A 21,614-nucleotide genomic window follows, 5' to 3' on the forward strand; every position below is an offset into this window, starting at 1 on the left:
GAAAGTTCAGCTAAAGATTTTATGATGAAAAGTATTGAAAACCTGACAGAAGTATAAACTGTTTTATATAATAATGGCGTGTCATAAGCGACGCACCTTTTGCTTTGGCACAATATCTGTGTCAATGTAGGTAAGATAATATATATATATATATATATATATATATATATATATATATATATAAGGTTTATATACTTGTTTCTGTACTGCAGAAGAAAGTGAGCCCAGGAAGTTTTCTTTCTGTTTCTTGCAGAACAGAAAAAGAAACACAACAAAAGAAGAGGGGTCTACGAAATGGAAAAGAAAAGGTCACACTATAACAGATTATTACATAAAGTTTATGTATCAAATATGTCACATATACTCAATCAGTCCAAAGATTATACATGGTATGAATAGATAGTAGAAAAATGCTGTTTAGGAAAACGAGAAAAAAGAGAAAGCGGCTCACTGGATTGCTTACTATCGTCCCCTCTGATGATTGAATGTCAAGGATGTGCATTTTGCTGGTAGTTACAGCGTAATGACATTACAGTGGCAATGGAATCAACAAAGTCAACTAACTGGTTCAGTCAGTTTCTCCATTCAAATGAAAAGAATACTTTTTATGCAAAAGTTAGCAAATACAACTGCTGATGTCAGTCAGCGTGTCATACAAATGTCGATAGGGCGTTTCCCTAAGTTAAAATGTAGACCAACACTAACCAGATCAAATGTAAACAATGTAACAACGACATGAACCTTGGTTCTGATCATGGTTTGAACTTTCAGTTGTGAAAACGCATTACATCATCCCAGTTTCCTATCTCATCATGTCAGTGATACAATGTTACTTTTCTCACCTGACTGATGTGCAATTTACATTCTTATATCCTGGGAAAGGTTTCACAGCCTCTCCGTCCCCCAGGCCAACATATACTCCAGCACAGCAGTGTTTATATAGCATGCAGTAGCAGTAACATTTGCCCTTTACAGTTTATGCATGTGAGGAAGTGCCTGGAGGCAGGAACTTGTAGTTCTGATAGCTCAGGGGAAAATGCTGTTTGTGAAGCAAGTTAGTCTGACCTGTGTTACCTACCTCAGAGAAAGAGCTGGAGGAGGTTATCTGAGGAGTCGGAGATCTCGTGCACGATAGGAACAGAAGCTGGGTTTTTACTGTTTCACTTTACGATGACTATAAAAAAAAAAGATTTACATTTGCACGAACAAGCAAACGGCTTTTTAGTTGCATCACACCTGGAATCACCATGGAGTTCTTTCCAGATGCCTTTGTAAAGACATGAACAAATAGAAAATGGAAACTGACCCTTGTAAGTGTTACATGTTAAATCTGGCTTATTTAACCCTTATTTAATGTGTTATTGAACCCTACATACATTTTTTGATAATTACTGAAAAATAATAAGTAGAAACTAAACTTAAAATATATCTTGATTGCAACCACTTCACATAATAAAATTTAGTAAATTCAGTTTAGCTTTATCAGTGTAGCCGACTGAGGCGCTGCATGATTTACTCATGGTGAATATCAGGTATCAGGTGAACAAGAGACAAAAAACTTTGAAATGTGTAAATTGTGAAATTCAGTCAGCTATGTTCATGTATGTTTCTCCGGTGTATGAGAGGATTGTTTTCAGCCATCTCCTCTTCCATCAGGACACACTTCCCTCATTTCTTCCGTTTCCATTCCACTGGTCATTTGGATTTGTTGTATTTTTTTCCTCAACTTGGCAAAAGCCACATTTGCTGCATGTTTAAAAAAAAAGTCCCACAAAGTTTGATTCATTCAACAGCCACTTTTTTTCAGCCCATCCTCTTGGAATGTCCACACACGAGCTCCCTGAGGCAGAGCCAGAACCAGATCCTGGGCTGGAGGGTAAGGTGGAGCAGGAAACTCATCTCCCCAAAGCTCGTGCTCATGTTAGCCACTGAGGGATATTCTGCGTCTTCCTGTTGAGTGGAGAGAGGCAGGATATTTGTGGAATCTTAAAATAAAAGTGATGGCGACTTGATAGTTTTCAACATAATAGTAAGGTAAGTATAGTAAGACGAGCATCATAAAGGAAATGGCGAAAATCTAAAAACCCTGACGACCTGCTCACTTATCAATCTCTTCCCTCCTCTTTCTCTGCCTCTATTTCTGCAGCCAAAAGCTCTTTTTACCAAACTAGAATTCAATCCTCATTTTCGAAACCCCTAAAAGCTGTTCTCCATCTTCTTCTACTTTACAAAAAAGATAAATGACATACGCTCCTCATTTTCAAATCCACCTCCTGCAACTACATTTCCGTCAACTTCATCTTCATCTTCATCCCCTTCGCTTTCCTCTTTCACCCTCCTGTCTCCCAATCAAGTTCTTACCTTGGTAACCTCCGCCCGCCCGACCACCTGCCCCCTTGACCCCATCCCATCTCACACTCTCCAGTCTATTGCTCCCGACCTTCTTCCTTTTCTCACCCATCTTATCAACACTTCCCTGTCAACTGGCTGTTTCCCTAACTCTCTGAAGGAGGTAAGACGAAAGCCTCTCCTGAAGAAACCCACCCTCAACCCGTCTGAAGTAAACAACTACAGATCTGTCTCTCTTCTTCCCTTTCTTTCCAAATCTCTCGAGCGAGCTAATCAACTCTCCTCCTATCTTCACCATAACAACCTTCTCGATCCTCACCTGTCTGGTTTCAAGGCAGGCCACTCAACTGAGACTGCCCTCCTTGCTGTCTCTGAGCAACTTCACACTGCTAGAGCAGCCTCTCTCTCCTCTGTCCTTAACCTTCTAGACCAGGGGTATTCAACTAAAATGTAAAGAGGTCCAGTTAGAGAAAATTTCTTGAAGCAAAGGTCCGGAAGATCATAAGGTCTAACTATTTAGTGTGATATATATTTAAGTAGCCTAGTAGTTGTACCAACATCTGCATGTACTAAATACCTGACTGTCAAATCAAATGAATTCAGTACGATTCAAAAACTTTGACAATATTTATTGTCACGTAACATAGAACTGAACATATATGTATGATTGCAGATATGTATAATGTTCTCTCATTAACTAAATAAAAGTAGGGCTGCATTTCAAAATAAGAGAAAATAAATAAAATGTGAAAATTGTGCATGTTCAAATAAAGGGCTTAACTTCAGAAAAATAAAATAAAGGGAGCAAAAGCTTGAATTTCCCTTTTTCTGTTTCACATCTTGACTCAAAAGTCTCAACTAATTTTACAGATAATAAATCTCAACACATCTTAACAATTGAACAGTTTTAGAATCACTTTCTTCCCCTCTTATATCCCACTCCCTCACTTTTTTCGTCTTTTTCTCTCCCTTTCTCCGTCTCACTCCTCTGTTTCTCAACTTTCTCCGTCTCACTCATCTGTTTCTCAACTTTCTCCGTCTCAGTCGTCTGTATCTCTCCCTTTCTCCGTCTCACTCCTCTGTTTCTCAACTTTCTCTCCGTCTCACTCATCTGTTTCTCCCTTTCTCCGTCTCACTCCTCTGTTTCTCAACTTTCTCTGTCTCACTCCTCTGTTTCTCAACTTTCTCCGGCTCAGTCGTCTGTATCTCTCCCTTTCTCCGTCTCACTCATCTGTTTCTCAACTTTCTCCGTCTCACTCATCTGTTTCTCAACTTTCTCCGTCTCACTCCTGTTTCTCCACTTTCACCGTCTCACTCCTGTTTCTCCACTTTCTCCATCTCACTCCTGTTTCTCTCCCTTTCTCCGTCTCACTCCTCTGTATCTCTCCCTTTGTTTTCTCTACCTGTATCTCTATCTTTCTTTTTCTTTCTACCGTCTTTTCATGTGTAACTTGCCTCTAACTCTCTCATCTGTCTGCACTGTAGAGTCGCAATGTTTACCGCCTGGAATGCACAGACTTGATTGGCTGAGTAGTATCACGTGGGATGGCTTAACTCGCATGCAATTGGTCTGTGCGTTTCCTCATCTGCTAAACCACTACCGTAAAGACTACAAAAGCTGTGCCGGTTACAAATAGAAGCGCTCCGTCAGGTTTTAAATCATAACCTTCTGTTTTGGCTGTAGGTTCGGGTCCGTACGGGACGGCTTCTGGGTCCGGACCCGGACCGCGGTCCGCCTGTTAGTGACCTCTGTTCTAGACCTTTCTGCTGCAAATAACACAGTGAACCACCAGATCCTTATTTCCTCCCTTCAGGACCTGGGCATCTCAGGCTCTGCTCTCTCCCTGCTCTCATCCTACCTCAATGGCCGCACTTACCGGGTAACTTGGAGAGGATCTGTGACAACTCCGTGTTAGCCCCCACCCAGCCTGCTAGGAACCTGGGTGTGACACTCGACAGTCAACTCTCCCTTACTGCGAACATTACTGCAACAACACGTTCCTGTAGATACATGCTGTACAACATCAGGAGAATATGTCCCCTTCTCACTCAGAAGGCAGCGCAGGTTCTGGTCCAGGCTCTGGTCATCTCACGCCTAGACTATTGTAACTCCCTCCTGGCTGGTCTGCCTGCTAGTGCCATCCCACCTCTGCAGATCATCCAGAATGCAGCAACTCGACTGGTCTTTAACCTACCTAAATTCACTCACACTACTCCGCTCCTCCCCTCCCTTCGCTGGTTACCAGTGGCTGCCCGCCTACATTTCAAAACACTAGTACTTGCGTACCGTGCTGCGAACGGATCGGGTCCAGTGTACATCCAGGACATGGTCAAACGTTACACCCCAGCCCGTCCACTCCGCTCTGCATCTGCCAATCGGCTTGTTGCTCCCTCACTATGAGCTAAACACTCAACAAAATCACGACTGTTTGCTGTCCTGGCTCCTAGATGGTGGAACGAGCTCCCCAATGACATCAGGATAGCAGAAAGTCTACACATCTTCCGCCGCAAACTAAAGACACATCCCTTCCGACTATACCTTGGATAAAAAAAAATTATTAAAAAATAAATAGTAGGGACGATGTCAGACCTATGTCATAAATTAACAATATATTTGAAGGTCTCAAAACTGCCGGGATCTTTGGAAAGTTTAGCTTGTAGTTGGTCGAGGAGGCAGGTATCAGCTTTCAAATCCAACAAGAACTTTGACGATGATTCCAGAGGTAACGTTTCAAAATTTGTTAGAACGGGGACAATGTAGGAAAGATTCACGCTCGAGTTGTTCTGCAGAAAAAGCCGAAGATGAGGCCACGTAAAGAGCAAAGTGTAGGTACTGTGTGGGTACAGTGTAGGTACACATTTTGTTGAAGCCAATCATTCAGCTAAGCAGGTGACTGTGCACAGAAATGTTCCATCACTCTGTCACTTCACTTCTCCTTCTCACATGGTGGCATATCAAGTTGCATTCCTCAGCTGAGACAAATGGCTCCACGTGCCTGCACTTGCTCGACCGTGTTGCCATTTGCCACACTGTCGTCTTAAAGTAGATTAAAAATAGAAATTCAACACCTTGTTAGATCACATCAAAAGTGACCATCCTGTAATCCTGACACCTTGCAATATGACTCGGGTTATTACAGGTTTATATGTCCCTGTTTTGTTTTTTTGTAAATACACATTTTATTCTATTACTGTATATTTATCTTATTATCATTATTATTGTTCTGTCTTTTATAAATTAACCCCATTGCTATTTAACTGACTATTTGACTGAAACTTTTTTGCATGATTGTTCTTGTATAACCAATGTGATCTTTCACCTTGAGCTCAATTTTATTTATCACCTAGAAGTATAATTTATTTGTTTGTGCAGTATCGGTCAAAAATCCTGAATGTGGACATGCTTGACGATGCCTTTTGATTTATAACTTAGGTAGAATATCTCACAGCAGACAACTCAGCATGTGCAGATGTTTGGAAACTCTGTGTGTGCCAGGACAACAATTTTAAACATTCAGTTCATAACATTACATTAACTATTGTAATATGTGTTTGTTCCTTTAGCCTTTGCTTTTAAAATTTGGTGGATTGCTGCAACCTACAATAACACTGTCATTCGATATAATGGGTCTGGCTCTCTCCAACTTTGTTCCACTCATGTTCAGTGAGTTAGTTGCTCGCCCACAGAGTCATTATTATTGCCTGCTCCACCAGAAAGTGCAGAGATCTGTTGATGCTGCTGTTACTTTGCTTAAATGTACAAATTCTTACATGGGAGGATAAAAAACACTCAATGCATGAGAGTTGGCAGCAGAGTGATGCAACAAAGTTAATAATCGACAATAGCTGCTTCCATTTTGGAGCAAGCCAGAAGGAAAATGATCAGCATTGACTCTGGTCTTCTGTTTTAGCAATGTAATTACTTAAAATTTAAAACCGTGGTATGAATACCCACAAAATATACAATGGCAGTTATGAAATAATAATAAAAACCTTTGTAAACATTGGGATTAGTTTATCAAATTTCTTTTCCACTCTTATAATTTCATATTTTAACATTTGAAGCCTCGTCCTTTCTCTACCGACTGTGTCTGTATCTGTGACAGTTAAGCCCTACTCTTGTAATTTAGTGGGGGGGGGGTCACTACTTTGGAGTTTTTTGTAACATTTGATGGCTCACTTTTGAATTTTATTTATTCTCTAGGCTCTGTACTGCACAAAGTACTGTGTCTCTTTACAAAACTGCTTTCAGGCATGCACTGAACTCCAGACATTTTTTCTGTGATGTAGAAATTCTCTGGAACTTGAGAAAGGTGAGAAAGGTGTCATACACGTAGAAGATGGAGATGATGATGTCAACTTAGAGAGACTACGAGATTTAAGAGCTTTGTGATGAGGGACAATACCAGTGTTGATGTGGTGTAAACAAAAACATGTGATTTCCTGCCTCCTACATGTGTAACCCAGGCGCCTCCTCTCGCCTGATTGTTCCAGAAATGTTCCTGATGTTGTGAACACGTCTGACCTGGACAATCTCCTGCTGCGTTCCTTCATAAGGCAGAGTCTGGAAAATGTTGTGATCCAACTTCCTGGATATTTTCAGGAGTTCACGTCTGATAATGATTTTGAATGTCCACCCACCCCGAGCCTGTTCGGTTTGAGGTTTCTCTCCATTTCCACGCCTCCATCACTGGGGGATTGTTGGGTCTATACGATCTAGACCTGCTCTATAACAAAAGTGCCCTGAGATCATTTTTGTTAGGGTTTAAGGCTGTATAAATACATTTAAAAGAAAGAAAGACAAATGCAATCAGTAGCTGCACGGCTGCTTGTGTTCTCCTTGTACTATTCCGTGTTGCTGTTAACATTTAACAAACCAAGACATGTCGACGTTGAAATTGCTTCCACGGGGAAAAAAAATCCTTCATACTGGAGGGAGTTCAGCAACTCAGCTTCAGCTCTGTGTGAGTCTGTGATCCCTCAGCCACGTAAACCGGCGCTCGGGTCATGTGAGGTGAACACAGTTCATGAGGGAGAAGAGAAGTGGTCCCTGAATTATGCAAAACTTTGCTCAACACCGCTCCTGAAGGAAATTCTGCTCTTAAAGTACAAAGCTTTCCGGGCGCACTGTTTACCATATGTTGCATGCTGTTAATTCACAGTTCAGGGTTTTCACGTGGCTCATGATAACAGGACCAATGGTTAAACTGATCCTAAAAACACAAGTCTACAGCTGGAATTTTCACAGACGAGGGGCAGAGGGCAAATAAAATGAAATTGTCATAGATAAAAGAAATATTTCTTTCCTTTCAAATTTGAAGGAATGTGGAGCCTTGGCAAATACTCACACAAAACCAGCAACTGCGTAAGGTCAAAGGCAGTAAAATCAATGACACATTCGACTATTTCATGTTTCATCCATCATTAAAAGAACAGACTTTATTTTTAGAGGTGAAATGCATTGAAACAGCCAAATAAGCCCAAATAAAACATAGTTCCTGCTGTTTTAATAAGTGCTGGGAAAACAACAAGTAATGCAGCCTTCTCCTAAAGTTATCTGTAGCTGTTTATCAAAACACAAATACTAATACAATTTTGGCAAACAGAATATACATTTAGTAGCAAAGATACATGCTATTCTTGCAGTATATTAAAATTTGTAATATGGCACCTTAGCGTTCCACAAAGTCTATTTTAGTACAGTCAAAACACATTGTTATATTTGGGTGCTCCAACATTTTTTAAGGTAAAATATATAGTGAATGTTTTCCACTTTGCTAACTATGTCAAATGTATTTCCGTACTTTTATCAGATAGAAAACTATATAGCATATAGTATATACATATGTATGTAGTATACATATAACTATAGCATATGAAAGGAGTTTTGTTTTAAAGAACACTTTTCATGCTGAGGAGAACATTCACATACTCACAATTCGTTATAGTGATATATAACACAGATCTATATTATCCTATTCTAAATATCCGGTGTTTAGATAAGTGCGGCTCCTACATCCCTAAAATATATGGCTGTGATAAAACGTCATATTTGAGTGATTATGGTCTTAACGCCGTCTACGGTGTCGCCTCTGGAGGAGCGGAAACAGTAAAGACAGGCCTATAAATCAGGTCATTTCCAGTTCAAGGACAAACATGTAAGGAAAAACCAAGGTTTTCTTTCTCAAAAAACCCACATTAATATATTAATTTAAAGGAATTCACAGTCTTGCTTGGATGAGAACACTAACATCACTCACGTGTACAATAAACATGCAGCAGTTTAGCTTAGCTCAACTAGCCTGATCCTTTCCCCATAAAACATAACGTGTCCTTTTCACACTTAACTTTTAGTTTAGATATAAAAAACAATATATAACGTGTGCATTAGTAAACTCTATAGGTGCTGGATCATGGCTTGATACCACATTGATACAACTCTCATGAGTCAAGTATATTTTACAACATTTTAAGCTTTTAAAATGAATAATGTGCTTTTACCGTATCCACTGTGTGTGTGTGTAGAATTTTAAAACACATGTACAAGGCAAATCCAAACAATTTTTTTACGATTGGTATTTCATCATTCATTTAATTTTAATAGTCATTGGACATTCATCACACATGGAGGGTTTGCTTTAATTAAAACCTGTTGACAACATGAAAAGAAAAATATGTGATTTCAGTTTTGTTCTCATTCATAGTTTCGTTTTCCAAGTGGGTCACGTAAACACTGAATCCCAGGAAAACATTTCCAAAGAAAGACTTTGTTATCGTGCCTTAATAACAAGCATCCTTCGAGACAAGGACTATCCCTGGGAAAGGGTTGTGAATGAGCAAAACATGACGGAATTTCCCGTCAAAATCCAAATAACATAGTAGCTTCAGTACTTGGAAATTGGAAACCCCTCCTGGATATTAACTCTATGCTTGTGGTTTTGGGAATAGTTGCGTCATGTACACAACAGTATCACATCCAGCCTCAGCTGACGCACTTTGTCCCGACTTCATCTGCTTGGTTTTGGTTGTGTTTGTGGTAAAAAGTCAAAAGAGGCTCATTTCTGATTACGCTGATAAACCGCAGGAAGGAACACGGTGTAAAACACGCCTACCCTCCCAGCGCCGACTCTTTATCAATACGACAGATTGGTTATTTTGCAGCGGCTAAATGGCCGAGCCGCGTGGAGCCATGCCTCTTTAAGGACGTGCCGTTTGGTGTATCAGCGCTGCTCTTGCGGACAAAGGGGTGCTGGTGATCCGAGGTGATGTATCAGTGTGCATCGAAGGCTCCATGCAGCCACAGCAGCCACAGGAAGGATTAGCCTGAGAGGGACTACATGTCGGTTGCTTAGTAACTACAAACCTACTAGAATGCTTGACAAGCATAAGGGACAAGGCTGTGTTTTAACCATGAATAGTCAAAAGTGCCTTTTATTGTAACTTTACCCTCTCGTGAAACTTATATCACCACAATGACATCACAGAAAGTTAAAAGTATAGTTGCAATAACAGGTGCGTGTCGTACCTGGGACTTGAGTGTGTACTCAGTGACTCTCCAGCGGCCAGTGTAGTGTAACGGTTTTCGTCTGGATTCCTGCCACTCTTAGTGCTTAGCTGGAGGCTCTGTCCGGGCTGTTTTTCCTATTCTGGGATGTCCTTGTATGACCTGCGCTCCCATGCCAAGATCCAGGCTGTTGTCTAATGAAGCAGGGTTCCAGCAGTTTTATTTCAGCAAAAAAAAAAAAAAGAGAAAAATCTCAGAAAACAACAGAATCGAGGCTCAGACCGCCAGTGTTTCATCGAGCTAGACTTGTGAAGCTGGCGGTTGACAGCGTGAAAAGTAGCAGGAGCTGTGGGACTGTGGTGGCAGAGTAGCATGTTTAAAAAGAAAGGAGAATTCACACAATTTAAACGCTGCCTAAATTAGTTTTGTGGTAACATTGTATGAGAGAAAACCTCATGAATAATGACTTTTTTATTCCTGTTCCTCTCTGGCATCTTGTATGATTCATTTATTATACTTGTGCAGTGGCCGTTTAAACCTGCCTGTTTGGGAAGGGGCTGTTCTCTTGTCCTGTGTTAAAGCTCCGGAGCTACTTCATTATTATTCCTTGTCATTAGTGAGTCCTCCTCAAACGGATCTAGAATATACCGTCACTTTTTATTGTTTGTGTGCTGCACGTTGTGTGCAGAGCTTTTTTATAAACAGTCTGTGGTGCAGAGGGAAGTTAGAAAACTTTGTGTTCATCCTACCTGGTTTATCTGCAGTGAAGATTGCGTAGTCAAAGTTTTTCATTACTGTTCACGTGTTTGGTTCATATATTAGTTTGAATTATTTACTGTAAAAAAGAATCAGGGAAGTGATTTTGGCCCGTAGTTTATCCGAGGACGTAGAGGAGGACTTGTTCAACTCCCACTGACTGCTACAGAGCGCTGCTTATTAAATTTCTATTAATATTGAATGTATCCTGTTTCCAAATCGCACCAAACTCGACACTGCACTTTTTCGGTCGATTTTAAATACACATGCCAAGTGTGAAGTTGATAAGATGGACGGTTTGCGAGATGTGCGCTCCACATATATACAGACGGACAGATGTTTGTGGAATAAGTAGGTAGATTTGCTGTGTTGTGTTTATTTAATATTATTGTCTATATGCATATCCACACTACAATGAAACAAATTCATTCTAATTTAGAAAAACAGATTGTGAGACTTGCTGACTAAAGCTGAATAAGGGTTTCTGGAGGATAAAGGTGATTGAGCGTCTGGGTTGAAGCACCCGAGGGGGCTTGTGTAATCAGTGTAAATCAGTGTCCCAGTCCTTCGGTTGCATTCGTAATCATGTGCTTAAAAGGTATTCAGCGGTCATGTGTGTGCACATGTGTGCACGTGTGTTTGTATGCGTGGACAGGGCCTGTGATTTAAGGGATCCATGACTTGTTGAGTGTCTGTATGTTGACAATCCTCGCTAGGGTTAATGAGCTTAAGCTTAAACTTTCTGCGACGGCCTCTTGAGCCGTTTTGTTCACACTGGGCTGAACTCGAGCTGATCTTAGAAGTCCTAGCGGTTCCAAGAAAATCAGATTCGGCCCAGAGAATCCAACGCTGACCAGGAGTTGTCGGCAAGCCAGCACACATGGTCTTTTCCTCGTTTTAGCCTGGGTGTCCAACCAAACGACGCCAGTGGTCTAATCCAGATCACAGCAGCAGTTTAACAGAGCGCTGTGTGCAGAGACCACTTTCACAGGAACTCCTGATTATAGAGGCCGGGCTGTTAAAATGTTGCTCTATTACAGACTCAGATCAGACACTTTGGGCTCGGGCGGGCGACGTTCCTCGCGTTTAAGGTAAACGCTTGGTTTGGCAGCACTTCAATGTCCTGCAGTACAAATTACATCATTAGTGTGACATTACATCAGATAAGAAACTCCTCTCCGTTAGCCCATGTTCAGGAAAGAGCAATTAGAGCATCGCCTTCCCTCTGCAACAAGTGTTTAAACTAATCAAGTCCCTTTCTTATTGCTGTCATATGCTAAGCCTTTACACACACAAATGTGCATCATCTTGTAAATCCAGATCATGTTAAGACTGGGATGAATTGAACGGAGTGGCCATGTTGGAGCTAGAACGACAGGCTTCGTGAGACAGCACAGTAGCTCATTAGTTCAGTTCATTAGCTTGCTGGATTTCAGCTGCTTGAGGGGTCGTCCGCTTGCACATCAGCATCTGAGTCACTTCCATTTCAATGGAACATGTTCTGTCTACCCTTTTTTTTTTTTTTCTGAACTTTGATCAACACAACCAAATATAGGCTCTAGTCCTTTTGAGCTACACAATGTGAAATCCATGTGAGACGTGCACGGAAACGTTTGCACAACCCCAGGACCAAAGTTTTTATTTTCAAATGTCAGAGTTGTTTGTGTTCCACGCTAACACAGGACAACAGTTAAACCACTTCAGCAGCTACTATCTCATGACATTTAAAGATAATGTAATGTATTCCATTCAGGGTGGTTCCCATTTTCTGAATGAGATCAATACTTAGAATTATATAATTACCTTCACCAAGGAGGTTATGTTTTCATTGCTTTTTATCTGTCTCCCTGCCTTTTTTATCTGTCTGTCTGTCTGTCTGTGTGTAAGCAGGATGACGTGAAAAACTATTTCATTGCCTTTATTTAACATTAAAAATTAAAAGATTTGAAACTTAAAGACTTCAATATTTTCAATTTCAATATTTGTTAAAAGTTGTTGTGTATTGTTGTTTAACTTTAGCTTTTCTGCTTGACATATATTGTGTTGCTATATAATATTTTGTTAATTCTATTTCTCTTGAGCAGGTATTCGTACTGAGTAAATGTTACATTGGTTTTTCATATCCACTGTTTTTTCTTTTATATTACTGCTATAAGAGCTACACATTAATATGAAGAATTCTGTTGACGTCTCTCCACTGAGTACCATTCTAGTTTTCTCATCGTTTAAGCTTTGAGATAAATCCAGTGAGCTGATAGTCGCATAGTTTTGATGATGTTAACCTCCTAAATGCTACTTATTCTGTTTAGTGTTAGATGTTGTGGAGTAATGGTAAACATATTCACACTCTAATCCTAGTGGAAAGCGCCTGGTATCACTTTTACTACTTTGTTTGCTAAACAAACAAACTTTATACTTGCAGTTGTGCGTGTAAAAGTAGTTGAGACATGTAGTTGCTGCACATCTGGTTTGTTATTAGTTCTGCGAAACCATCATAGGCCTCCAGTCCCACAGCTGCTGAACAGTCCCAGGTGCCTCCAGTCGGCCTGGACGTCTTGTGCTGTGATTGCAGGTGTCGGCCTCAAAGAAGTGAGTGTGTGTGTGTGTGTGTGTGTGTGTGTGTGTGTGTGTGTGTGTGTGTGTGTGTGTGTGTGTGTGTGTGTTTTAAAGGGTTATTTAATTTTGTTAGGTCTTAAATCGTATTTTCCAAGGTTTGGCCAGTGGTTCTGTATCCATGTGTTAATTCCTAAAAAGAAGCAAAACAAGACACAACAGCAGTCGTAACGATCAGACAGTTTGGAAGTAGCCCTCAGGGCGAGTCACGTGGATCTGGAGGAGAAAACCGAAAAGCAGCCCGTCATGGTTTATGGACCAACGTTCTGGTTCAACTTCGACCCACTTCCACGAATACACTTTCACTGTGCAGTGAGGATTTCTATCCACTATATTTATTTATATTCATGCATTCACTTTTGGTTTCAAATAAAGTTGGAGTAACCACTAACACTCAACTCTCATTAATACCTTGATTACTGAGTGCTGAATCCTTAATGTGGTAAATAATGAAAAAGAAAGCCAAGGACCGAACTCCAATTTCACTTTTAAAACTGCCTCATGGACAATTTGCACAAATCTGAAACGTCCATGTAACAATTATGGAGTCAGTTTGGAGTCTCTTTTTCAAGTGTCGAGAAGAGAAACCCGTCAGTTAGCTTAGCTTAGCACAAAGATTGGAAACATTGGAGGAAGCCGCTATAGCCTGGCTCTGTCCAAAGGTAACAAAAACCTAAGCCCCTGTAAAGCTCACTAATAAACATTAGTTATACTGTATCTTGTTTGTTTTATTCGTAGAAACAACACGTAATGGTTTTATAGGGCCATGTGGTGGATTATCTCTTGGCCAGATGCAGTTTCCACTGGTTCCCTGGAGCAACAACACAGTATTGTCATGTTTTGGGTCAATTAGTGAACTTTAGAGGTGCTGGTGGATGGATTTTGTTACTCTTAAATAAAGCCGTGTTTAGTATTTCCACCTGTTAAGCTGTTTCTTTGTAGTCAAGGCTCATTTATGCTGCCTTTATGTACGTCAAGAGATACGTCAGTTCCAAACGATGAAACGGTCGTACTTCCATGCGTCATTTATTAGAGGACACGTGAATTGAAAGAAGCATGGCAACAGTGGAGGAGGTTGTGATGTAATGTACCCCTTAAGAAAGAGGTAAAAGCGGCTGGGTTGAAAACAGCAAGGACACCTACATATCTAACGTTGGGAATAAATTAGCCTTTAGTGTACGGATATGAGAAATGCATCAATCTCATTTTCTAACTGTCAACAAGAAGGAAAATAAGGATACTTCTCATAATGGCAATGTATTATTTTAAGCGGTTTGGATAATCTGGTTAATGTGACGTTCATATGGTATCAGAGTTACTATAACAACCACATCAACACCCAGGTTGGCTGGCTGGCTGTATGGTTGGCGTTTTGGCTGGTTGGTTGGTTGGCTGACTGGTTGGTTGGTGGGTTGGTGGGTTGGGTGGGTGGCTGGTTTGTTGGTTGGCTGGCTGGTTGCCTGGTTGGTTGCCTGTTTGGTTGGCTGGTTGCCTGGCTGGTTGGCTGGTTGGTTGGCTGGCTGGTTGGTGGGTTGGCTGTATGGTTGGCTAGTTGGTTGGCTAATTGGTGGGTTGGGTGGTTGGCTGGTTGGTGAGTTGGCTGGTTGGTTGGTGGGTTGGGTGAGTGGGTGGTTGGTTGGCTGTATGGTTGGCTGGTTGGTGGGTTGGGTGGGTGGGTGGTTGGCTGGTTGGTGGGTTGGGTGGGTGGGTGGTGGGTTGGGTGAGTGGGTGGTTGGTTGGCTGTATGGTTGGTGGGTTGGTGGGTTGGGTGGTTGGCTGTATGGTTGGCTGGTTGGTGGGTTGGGTGGGTGGGTGGTTGGCTGGTTGGCTGTATGGTTGGTGGGTTGGGTGGGTGGCTGGTTGGCTGTATGGTTGGTGGGTTGGTTGCATTTTGTCTAGTTTGTGTTTAAATAATGAAGACAGTTAGAATCTCTGTAATGAGTGATATCAGGAGCACAGGGAGGCTGCTGTCCAGGGTTCTCGATGACATGGAGGCTCACAGATAGTAAATCTAATGCGAACTCAATCTAAGCTTTTGGCTTTTCTGATCATCGGACTGTTTGCTCCTTGCCCCAGAGGACTTCAGTGTTAGTGATAATGCAGCATTCTCACATCTCAGCAACCACTTTGGTGAATGCGACATTTTCACATCTGAGCGGTAGTGTGACCCATGATTTAAAGCCTTTAGTTTATTTTCAGCTCTCTGCCGTGTGTTTCCTGTTGATTTATGTTGGACCCGTTTCTTTTATCCAGGTGAGAGGGTGAGGAAAATTGCTCCCTTGTGATTCAGCTTGCATCATCAGACTTGTGGAGTGCTTATACGTCTCAAGTACAAATGAATCTGTTTATGGTATGTCCGCACATGGCCCAGACATTTCATACATCAGAGGACTACACCACCTCTTCGAGTACTCTTATTTCTCCTCTGCGACGTGATGAAGGAGCTCTTCACACATCTGCCTCCTCCCTTCTCCCCCTCGTCTGCTTCCTCCAGATGCCACTTTCCTCCCTTATATAAATCTTCTCTCCTCTCTCTGTTGTCCTTACATCTCCCTCCACCTCTGCGTGCTACTTTCTCAGTACCGCCGTCTGCTTTTAGGGTCAGCATCCCCTCCGTTCCTCTGATATAAGTTTCTGCCGATTGGGATAACAACCCGCATTAAAAACTAAAATATCCATAGTAACAAGGCAGTTTGTGTTGACGATAATAGGCTTTATTTTTCCATCTGTTTGTAGGAGGAGGTGGACGACACAAAAGACACTAAAGGGGACACAGGGGGGGGGATTAAAAACACACACACACACACACACACAGTGGCAGGGAGGGGTTTGGGGGTCAGGCTGGAAAGTCAGGGACACGCCTGCACTAACAGGTCAACCGTCACATGTACAGTATGTATGCCCTCCTGTCAACCACTGTGAAATAGTGGAAAGTTTCAAGGTGAGGTAATATGGCTCACGCTCACGCTGCGGTCATGGTTAAGACCAAACTGTCATCGCTTTGTATCTCAGCAGATTAAATGAGATTACAAAACACAAGGCAATATTTCTCTATTGTATTTTGTTTGACCTTTACTCCAGCGTTTGAGGCTGAGACGCCTGTTTGCCAGGTCGTCAGGGTGCAAATCGCAACAATAAATACACAGAGAAATTACAAATGTTTGTATCATTGCTTTGTAAAAGGTGGTCAAAAGAAAAACCTCAACCATAATTTATTGAAAAATGTGTTATGTTATGAAACTGGTGGTGGCAGGTTCACGCCGCCTCTCTCTCTTCCTCTCTGGGTGTTTGGGTGAGCTCTGAGGCGGATCACCCGAATGACTCATCCAGGTCTGTGCGGTGTGTGTGAAACCAGCGCCGTCTAGTGGCCACAGCGGCTCCTGCAACCCCGTTCCACAGAGATCTGAGTTCACAGGCAGAAATGACGTGAAGTCAAATGTTTCCCCCTTTTTTCCCCCCGACTTTCAGGAGCATCTGTGCGTCCGGCTGCGGTCACGTCCAACTGCTGCGAGTGTGTCGCCGCGGAACGAGAGCGAGATCCGCGCGCTGTCATGTCGAGTCCTGACATGTGGACAGGACACGCTGATCCAGACTCTGTCCCTGGATGTTCGGAGCCCGGAGTTGATGGGAGGTAATCCCCACCATGTGAGTGGGCGGTGCGGGTACCGGAGGCGTGTTTTGTTTCCTTTTTTTTTCTCCATTATTCAAATGCTTGCTGTACCTATAAAAAGAGCGCCTGTGTGCGTCAGATAGTTTTCTCCAATGGGTAAAGGTGACTAAATACTAGTTTGTCTCTTTCGCCGGCCCAGTCGCATCCCATCGTCTTGGGTGGTGGTGGTGGTGGGGGGGGGGTGGAAAGAGATGATGCACGACTCCGGCGGTGTCCAAATGGCGAGGGCGCTGAAGCATGCGGCGCTGTGCCTGATGCTGCTGCCCCGGTTCCTCCTGGCCGCCGTCATGCTGTGGCTCCTGGATTTCTTGTGCATCAGGAAAAAAGTGCTGCTGAAGATGGGGGAGAGGCAGGACGGCCCGGACGACCCGCCGGTGTGCGTCTCCGACTCCAACAAGATGTTCACCTTGGAGTCCCTCAGGGCCGTGTGGTACGGCCAGAGGCTGGACTTTTTCAAATCCGCGCACCTCGGACGCGCGGCGCCCAACACCGAGGTGGTGCTGGCGCAGGGGGGGCGGCCGGTCCGGATCCTGGACTGCATGAAAGGGAAGAGACCGCTCATCCTCAACTTTGGCAGCTGCTCCTGACCGCCGTTCATGACGCGCCTGGCCGCGTTTCAGCGCGTCGTGAGCCAGTACGCGGACATTGCGGACTTTTTAGTTGTATATATCGAGGAGGCGCATCCGTCGGACGGCTGGGTGAGCTCGGACGCGCCGTACCAGATCCCCAAGCACCGCTGCCTGGAGGACCGGCTCCGAGCCGCGCAGCTGCTGCTCAGCGAGGTGCCCGGCAGCAACGTGGTGGTGGACAACATGGACAACTCGTCCAACGCCGCGTACGGAGCCTACTTTGAGAGACTTTACATCGTGAGGGACGAGCGGGTGGTGTACCAGGGGGGCAGGGGTCCCGAGGGATACCAAATATCGGGGCTCCGGGACTGGCTGGAGCAGTACAGGAGCGACCTGGTGACTTCCCAGACGCCGGTGCTCCATGTGTAGCTGAGGATGCTGAACCAGCCGCTGCTCTGCCCATTCGGCCTCAGTGTCCAGCCCAACAGTGCAAACTACCAGATGCTGCTATCAAGTGTTCACACAGGACACTTGTTTATTTTCCACGCGTAAAGACATAAAGACAGAAACCGGACTCATAGCCTGAAGTCAGGTTGAAGCCTCTCTCCAGGCTGTAGGCTGATCTATTGATACATTGATAAATTGACTCATGTGTGCTTGTCTCGACGTTAATTGATTAATTGCTTATAGCGATTTTATTTTCTGTTTTTTTTTTTTGTATGGAAAAGTCTTGGATCAGTTGAAACTGGATTCAATAAGTAATCACTCTATTTTTCTACAGTGTGTGTGTGTGTGTGTGTGCGCGCGCGCTCATGTTAATATCTCGCTCCTCTCACGGTGTTTCTATGAAGGTCGGTTTTTAAAAGGCGCAGCCAGAGAACCGACACTGATCTTTTCCCTGACACCGGGAGCGGGTCCATATTAACGGGGAAGTACTTCCTCCTCCATGCGCCAACCCCATGTGTGTAACATGTTGACAACATTGTGTAACTGAAATTTTTTTTTCTAATAAATGTCCAGATCACTCATCCATCACGTGCTGTTGACTGTGGAACCAACACAAGTTCGAGTTCTTCCTTTGGTCTTTTATTTTTTTTTGTGTGGTTCTTTATTGGGAGTAACAATGACACAGGAGGAAAAGTGATGGATTCATGAAAGACATTTGAGGGATTGCCAGTTTTGTGTTGTTGCACCTAAGTGCAGTTTTCAGTCTGTTTCTTAATTGTTTATAGGATTTACTGTCTTCCCCCCCCCCCCCCCTCAGACTCAGGCCTATTCAGGTCCAAGTGATCCACCATTGTAAAGTGGCTGCATAGTAATTTACAGCAGCAGTTTAATGCTCCTTGTGACTCATTAGTGAAGAATTCATGCTTAATTAACCCACTTTCAGCCAAGACACACGCTTAATAAGGGAGGCTAGAGATAAATGTTTGTGTCAAAGTGTGTGTGTGTGTTTAAAAGAGAAGAAGAGGGCCTTTCCGCGTTGTGTTCAGGGGTGATCGTGAATCATGACACCACTGCTGATCGAGTGAAAAGCCAGAAAAGGTCAGATTCTGACAGCTCAACAAACAAGTGCGTATTCAGTGTCGGCTATGAAACATATACATGCTCATCGGAGGGAGTGAGACACGTCACATTGTTTTCTTCTGAGCGCCGAGAGGTGCGTCTTTAATCCATCTATCTTTAACTCTTTCTCCCTTTGTCATCATTGCCACACACGCCCCTTCGCCTCCTCCCCCGTAAAGTCACTGTGTATGTGCACCTACACAAGCAGGAATTTACACACACATGCACACACACACACACACACACACACGAGACACCTCTGCCATACACAATTAGGATTAGAGAGCAATGTGATTACTGAAGATCCCACATGGGCCTCCTCCCACTCCGCCATGTGCTTTTTAAATGTGTTCAGGTCCAATCATGCCTCGTCTAAAAGTATAAGCGTCATGCCGGAGTTAGAGCATTGACGACTGACTTGCCCGACCCCGGCCTCCTCTTCCTCGTCCTCACAACTCCTTCACTGTTTCAAAGAGCGATATGAGAGAGAGAGAAAAAGAAAAGTCTGTCCCCATGTAAACCTCCCCCGCTGTCTAAATCAATTACAGGCCTTCAGGAGTAAACACAGTGTTGAAGTGATAAAAAGAAAAAGGGTCGGTGAATCAGTGATGTCTGACCGAAGACCTTTTGAAAGTTTCTGTGGTGACCTGGCACTGATTGATGACGTGGGGGAAAAGGTCAGAGAACCTCAAAGCTGTGATTCCCCGCATAAAACATCTTCCTCGGGCACAAATGGTATCTTTAAAACGACATTTCTTTGTATCACAGCAACAAAAAAAAATGCAATTTAGACTTTTCACTGGCCTTGTTGCAGGAATTTAACAGAAATCTGTGTCGTGGTCTTCAAACATGCCACAAACGAGACTGGGGAAATAAAACTTTATGGAGAAAACTCTCAAAAGTGGCAGATTTGGGATGGAAATAGGTGAAACCTTCTTAACCCATCTGCTCTGAGGCATCTCTGAAGTTTATTTTTGTCCACTGTGGTACGCACTGTGTGTTGACGTATGCTCACTACACACTTGAATAGAAGACTGTTGAGATGTACAGAAGAAGCGCCTGTGATTATGTTCTTTTTCTGTGCCGGGGCACTGACTCCAGGAGACGGCGGTTTCTTCGACAGCGACTCGCAAGTCACAGAACGTGACCGACATGTGTCTGTTCCCTCTCGTCTGTGGTCTGAGCCCTGTCACATTACAGAAACAACATCTTGCCTTTTGGCTAAATGATCTGCCAACCTCTCCTCCCTACCACTGTCTTTGCTCACTAACTTTATTTTTCCTTTATTTCTTTTCTGTCACTAATGTAAAAAAAAAAAGAATAATCCAATACAGTAACATTTTACTTAAGAACAAATAACTGGATTACTTTTATATGTGATAGAGTATTTTTCGTTTAGTGGCTTCTTCTGCATTATTTTTCTTTCAGTTGTGTCTTCATCGTGTCTAACGTGCTTTGCATTTTGTGTCCATCTTTCTCAATAAATCAAACAAATGATCACATGTTTGCTTTTCTTCTAATTCAGGTTTTTAATTATTTTTGGTCAGTTACAAAGTTTTGAAGTATCATTTTCAAATATATGCTTCTATTGGGTACATCATTTTTTACCGTTATAAAACATAATCCATGTTATTGCATTGGAGGCAGCTTGTTTCAATGAAATGAAATAAAAACCATAATGAACAGGACACGTTTTCTTATCCCATCCTATTTGTCAAAATGGGATAACAGTACATTATCTTGTGTGCAGACTTCTATAAGACTATAGTGTGATTTGATTTGTATCCATTTTGTGCATTCAAATTGTGTATTTATCTCCCAGGCAAACAGGCACCAAGCAGAATTAGCAAGAACATCTTTAAAGACATGTCCTGTATTATGAAATGTAATTTCAGTCCCTACGTGTTGAATAAGACTCAGCTCATAATCCCTCTCATAGCATGCTGGGAAATTCCAAGGTAGTGCAATCTGGGACTGTAAAATATCAATTACAACAAAATGCCCAAAATAAGATATATACTGTATAATGGCAATATTATAACATGCATTTTTCCAAAATTACACTTTGTCTACTGAAAGCAACATTGATTAATATATTTAAAAATTAACTATTGATGAAAGGAAAATGGACAAGCATAGAAACGCTCCCTTGAATTCGCAAATAATTAAAACCCATCACAGATCCCCTCAGTTGTATGATGCATTTTAGTGTCTTTCAGCTCGTTGTTTTGTTTTTCTGTGTCACAAATGTACTGTTTTCAATCCGGGTTCCAGCCACAGCAGGTAAGTAGCTCCAAAAACCCAATGTACACTACCTGTGTACTATTATTCTAGAAGATACTCACTCATTTGGTGTTTTGATGATGATGATGACTTAACTAATAATAAAAAGCAGTAAAAGAAACTCCTGTCCTTCCACTAATTGATTAATTTACTAAGTTAATAACTTAGGTAGTAAAAAGCACCTTCATAAAATGAATTGATTGAGAAAAGTACAGGTATGTCAGCTTTGTGCTCAGGCACAGCATTTGAGTACAAGTACTTTACCTTCCTCCATTGTCAGCTATTCCATCTTTTTTACAATGAA

The 21,614-nt window shown here is 42.5% G+C and overlaps 1 protein-coding gene and 1 long non-coding RNA gene across 2 annotated transcripts; both read left to right on the forward strand.

Annotated features, from left to right (window-relative positions):
• The first annotated feature begins 4,519 nt into the window (after positions 1-4,519).
• Positions 4,520-19,199, forward strand: LOC117758454. The gene is made up of 3 exons (XR_004613292.1): positions 4,520-4,531; positions 11,100-11,106; positions 19,084-19,199. It is a non-coding gene; the product is annotated as an uncharacterized LOC117758454 (long non-coding RNA).
• Positions 16,990-18,489, forward strand: LOC117758453 (thyroxine 5-deiodinase-like). Its single transcript, XM_034580154.1, has one exon. It carries the CDS (start codon positions 17,084-17,086, stop codon positions 17,888-17,890), a length of 807 nt encoding a protein of 268 aa, XP_034436045.1. The 5' UTR covers positions 16,990-17,083; the 3' UTR covers positions 17,891-18,489.
• Positions 19,200-21,614: the final 2,415 nt, after the last annotated feature.

The sequence above is a fragment of the Hippoglossus hippoglossus genome, chromosome 24 (assembly GCF_009819705.1).
Source record: "Hippoglossus hippoglossus isolate fHipHip1 chromosome 24, fHipHip1.pri, whole genome shotgun sequence".
Lineage (NCBI taxonomy): Eukaryota > Metazoa > Chordata > Actinopteri > Pleuronectiformes > Pleuronectidae > Hippoglossus > Hippoglossus hippoglossus.